Source organism: Brassica oleracea, unplaced genomic scaffold (assembly GCF_000695525.1).
Source record: "Brassica oleracea var. oleracea cultivar TO1000 unplaced genomic scaffold, BOL UnpScaffold00640, whole genome shotgun sequence".
In the NCBI taxonomy this organism is placed as follows: Eukaryota; Viridiplantae; Streptophyta; class Magnoliopsida; order Brassicales; family Brassicaceae; genus Brassica; species Brassica oleracea.
In genome coordinates, this window is record NW_013617430.1 from 78,646 (window position 1) to 83,672 (window position 5,027).

The 5,027-nt window shown below is 50.1% G+C and overlaps 1 protein-coding gene across 1 annotated transcript in view; it reads right to left on the bottom strand.

The window, feature by feature from the left end:
• Positions 1-1,031: 1,031 nt before the first annotated feature.
• Positions 1,032-5,027, bottom strand: part of LOC106319844 — a 5,242-nt gene continuing 1,246 nt past the window's right edge. Inside the window, exons 2-3 of the mRNA XM_013758245.1 lie at positions 1,300-2,437; positions 1,032-1,185 (exon numbers count right to left, since the gene is read on the bottom strand). Coding sequence (XP_013613699.1) covers positions 1,032-1,185; positions 1,300-2,437 — 1,292 coding nt within the window. The remainder of the gene's footprint in view (positions 1,186-1,299; positions 2,438-5,027) is intronic.

Genomic DNA, 5,027 nt, shown 5'->3' on the forward strand with positions numbered 1-5,027 from the left:
AACGGAAAGTTGCCTAATTGCTCTAAGTGCTAAGTTTTCTCCGAAAAAGTCCTACCCATGCCTCTCACCTAGGACCCGTTATATACTGACTCCAAGGTCGGTTTACTCCTTTCCTCTTCTGCCCTTAAGCCGCCATAGCATAAAAATGGTGATATTCCATTTTTTCCGATCTTCGTAATTATCTTCAAAATTTCGTATTTATCCGCGGAAACTTGACATTTATCTTCCCTTGGGGACCAAGCGTAAACCGACATGCGGTTTACCGGCTGTTGGTTAAGAAATCGCAAGTTGGGCCTCGAGTCGTGTCATAGGTCCCTTTGGGCCGTCTTTCGACTCGAAGCATTTATTACGGCTTCTTTCGATAAAGAATGAACTTTCCGCGGTTTTTACGGTAAAGTTTGATTGATAACTTAGAAATGGCGAGGAACGTGAGATGGGTTCGCTATGGTATTTGGGAGGTAGCATCGAATGGTAGACGAGAATGCATGTTCTGATGTCGTATCGACGTTTCGGAAGAATTCGGTCGCTACGTAGCGACTGAACTTTGGTTCGAGCTCGGTCGCTACGTAGCGACCGAGCTCCGGCTCGAGCTCTTTCATTACCGAGCTCCGGCTCGAGCTCGTTCGCTACCGAGCTCCGGCTCGAGCTCGGTCGCTACGTAGCGACCGAGCGGAATGGGCGTTTGGTCGCTATGTAGCGACTGAGCTTTGGCTCGAACTCGGTTGCTATGTAGCGACCGTGCGGAGCACGCGTTTGGTCACAGCGTAACGATCCTTCTCGAGTTCTTGTCCGATGATTCGTGTTTCTTCCGCAAAGGTTTTTCGTAAAGAAGAATCTATTTCGAAAAAGTATTTTTCGGAGAAGTTTCCTACGTTTTTCTTCTTCGGGGATTTTGGACGTTAACTTCGTCGTAACCGTTTTCGACCCCAACATATGCCCCACTCGTTGTAGAACACCTTGAAGTTGTGGCTCGTGAACTGGGTTCCATTGTCGGTGACGATCTCGTGGGGGACCCCGAAGCGAGTGATTACCTAGGTCCATAGAAACTTGCGGATCTGGAGACCTGTTATGCGGCTGAGCGCTTCTGCTTCGACCCACTTGGAGAAGTAGTCAGTGACTATCAGAAGGAAGACCTTCTGCCCTGGCGCCATAGGAAATTTCCCTACTATATCGATGCCCCACTTTCTGAAGGGCCATGGCGAGCTTATGGACTTGAGGTTCTCCGGGGGAAGCTTAGAGACTGGAGCCTGCCTTTGGCATTGGTCGCAGTGCTTGGCTTGTCTGTCGGCGTCGGCGAACATCATGGGCCAATAGTAACCGGCCCTTCTGGCTCTGAGCACCAGGCTTCGACCGCTAGAGTGTGATCCACAATCTCCTTCATGTAGTTCTACAAGGATTCTTGTGGCCTCTCGGGGTGTGATGCACCTCAGATACGGACAAGAGAAAGATCTCCAGTACAGCTTCTCCTGGGAGATACAGTACCTCGCGGCTTGGTTTTTGATCTTTCTGGCCTCGCCACGGTCTTCCGGGAGGATGTCGGCCTCCAGGTACCAGATTAGGGGGGTCATCCAGGTTTCACCTTCTTCAATGGCGGAGACCTCCTCTGACGAGGGTTCCTCCATGGTAGCTGGCCATTGAAGCACGAGAAAGGGGATACTCATCTGGCTATTCGTTTCAAGGGCGGACCGTAGATTAACTAGGTCGTCGGCTTGTGAATTCTGTTCCCGTGGGATTTGGGTGAGCTTGCAGCTCTTGAACTTCCTTATTACTCGCTGAGCGACCGCCAGATACTGGATCATGCTGTCGTCTTTTGCTTGGTACTCCCCTTGTCCCTTGTTGATTATCAGCTGGGAGTCGCCGAAGACCTGGATGTTCTCTGCCCCCATTTGATGGGCAAGGGTTAGGCCTGCAATTAGGGCCTCATACTCGCTTTCGTTGTTGGTTGCTTTGAAGTTGCATCTCACGGTTCTTGAGGCTGTGTTCCCTGTTGGCGAGGTAAGAGCTATCCCTACTCCAGCTCTTCTGATGTTGCTGGATACATCAATGTGTAGGATCCATTCTCCCTCTTCCTTACTTTCGCCTCGGAGGCGTACCTCCTGCTCCAGAGCTGGGAGCAAGGCAGGGGAGAATTCAGCCACGAAGTCTGCTAGGACCTGTGACTTTATAGCCGTGGCGGGTCGAAATATTACATCGTATTCCCCTTGTTCCACGGCCCATTTGGCTAGGCATCCGGAGACTTCTGGTTTATGGAGGACCAACTTTACAGGGAAGGAGGTAACAACCACGATTGGATGAGCCTGGAAGTAGGGTCGGAGCTTGCGAGCGGCGACTATCAGGGCTAAGGATAGCTTTTCTAGGTGGCTAGAGCGGGTCTCCCCGTCTAGGAGAGCCTGGCTTACGTAATAGATTGGTAGCTGCTTGTTTTCCTCCTCGTGAACTTAGACGGCGCTCACGGCGTGTTCGGAGACCACTAGATATAGCATTAGGACTTCACCGAGTAGTGGCTTCGACGTGAGAGGAGGAGTGGTGTGATACGATTTTAGCTCTTGGACAGTGGATTCGCATTCTCCAGTCCACTGGAAATCCTTCGGATTCTTCAGAGTTCCATAAAAGGCGTGAGATTTGTTGGAGAGTCTGGAGATGAACCTGCTCAAAGCTGCCATCCTTCCCGTTAGCTTTTAAACCTCCTTGACGTTCTTCGGGGAAGGGATTGAATGAATGGCCCTAATTTGCTCAGGGTTGGCCTCGATGCCCCGGTGGGTTACGATGTACCCGAGGAACTTGCCAGAACTGACCCCATATGAGCATTTAGCCGGGATGAGCTTCATGTTATATTTCCTGAGGGTGGAGAAGGCTTGCTGCAGGTGAGATATGTGATCTTACGCTTCCAGGGATTTGATCAGCATGTCATCGATGTAGACCTCCATGGTTCTTCCGATTTGGTCCGCGAACATCATGTTGACCAGCCGTTGATAGGTCGATCCTGCGTTCTTTAGGCCGAAGGGCATGACCTTGTAGCAGTAGATCCCTCTGGACGTCATGAATGATGTTTTCTCCTAGTCTTCCGGATGCATAAGTATGATTGTAGCCGGAGAACGCGTCCATGAAGCTCATCAGCTGGTGCCCCGCGGTGGCGTCGTCCAGCTAGTCGATACGAGGTAGCGGGAAGAGGTCCTTTGGACTGGACTTGTTGAGGTCCATGAAATCGATGCAGACTCTCCACTTCCCGTTCTTTTTCTTTACCACGACGACTTTGGCTAGTCACTCTGGTTACTGCACCTCACGAATGAACCCCGTGCCGAGCAGGCTCTTGACTTCGTCGTTGATGATCTCGTCTCTCTCGGTGGCAAACTTCTGTCTCTTTTTCTGACGGGTTGATGTAGAGGGTCCACCTGCAGCTTATGCATGATGATCTCTGGATCGATCCCAGGCATATCTGCGTGGGACCAAGCGAAGCAGTCGGAGTTAGACCTGAGGAAGTCTATCAGTCTTCTTCTCAATCCTTCGGGTAGCTTGGAGCCGATCTTGAGATGTCAGGTCTGAACTCCTTCGGTTAATGGCACCTCGTCCATTTCCTCTACATCCGGTTCCTCGGTGTGACGAGCCTGAGGTTTGCTCTATAACTGCTATAAGACCTTGGTCTTTCCCTTTAGAGTGGTCTGATAGCAGGAACGAGAATATTTCTGATCTCCTCTGATCGCCTTTATGCCCCAGGGTGTAGGAAATTTCACCATTTGGTGAATAGTCGAGGGGACGGCCCCCATTCAGTGAATCCAGGGCCGTCCTAGAATCATGTTGTAAGAAGGGTCGGAGTCAACCATGAGGAACTTGGTTGACATGTTGATTCCTTCGGCGTATACGGGGAGGGTTATCTCCCCGGCGGTTTGTTTGACTTCCCCGCTGAACCCTATAATGGGGGTTACCCTCCGAGTTAGAGCGCCTTCCTCCAGCCCTAGGTCCTTGTATGCGGCCTGGAAGATGATGTTGCCGGAGCTTCCATTATCTACCAATACCCTTGTTACTGGGCAGTTCGCTACAATGAGCAAGATAACCAGGGCGTCGTGATGAGGAGTGAGGAATTTCTCCTGCTCCTTGTCCGTGAAGCTCATCTCGTCCGTTCCTAGGAGCAGGCATTTTGGCTTGGCTGCCTCTAGGCCGTGCTTGGCGTTCCGAGTGCTTTTCTTTGCCGCTGCATTGCTTATGCCGCTAATTTCCGAACCGCCCGAAATGACATGGATCACTCAGTCCTGTCGCGGTGTCGAGACGAGAGCAGCTTCAGTGGGCTTACATGTTGTCTCCTTGCTTAGATGGCTCTTGGCCTTCTCGGAAAGGAACTCCCTGAGGTGCCCTTTCCTAAGCAGCTCGTTGATCTCGATCTTTAGTACGACGCAGTCCTCGGTTTTGTGACCGTGGTCTCGATGGAAGTTGTGGGAACCGAAATTCGCACCGTCGATTTTGGTTTAAATTAGGAAACTAGGAAAACCTTAATTTCCCAGAGGTCCCGGAGATCTGTTAATACCACACGCTAAGCAATCAGAACACGAGATATCAACGACGAAGTACAAAAATGGTAAAAAGAGAGCAAAATAGATCTTATTCCGAATATGTATTTGAGCGTTACAACAAGGTATAAGCCTGGGCTAGAGAGCTGTCGAAGAGATTCCTAGTTCTAGTAACCCTAAGACGGCTAAACCTAATTGATTCGCCGCTCGAAATAACAAAAACCGAAATATGCCTAAATCGCTCTAAGTGCTTAGTTTGCTCTGAAAAAGTCTCCCTCCATGCCTCTCGCCTAGGACTCCTTATATACTGGCTCCTAGGTCGGTTTACGCTTTTCCTCTTCTGCCCTTAAGCCGTCATAGCATAAAAATTGAGATATTTCATCTTTTCTGATCTTCTTAATAATCTTCAAAATTTCGTATTTATCCGCGGAAACTTTGACATTTATCTTTCCTTGCAAACCAAGCGTAAACCGTCTTGCGGCTTACGGGCTGTTGGTTAAGAAATCGTAAGTTGGGCCTCGAGTC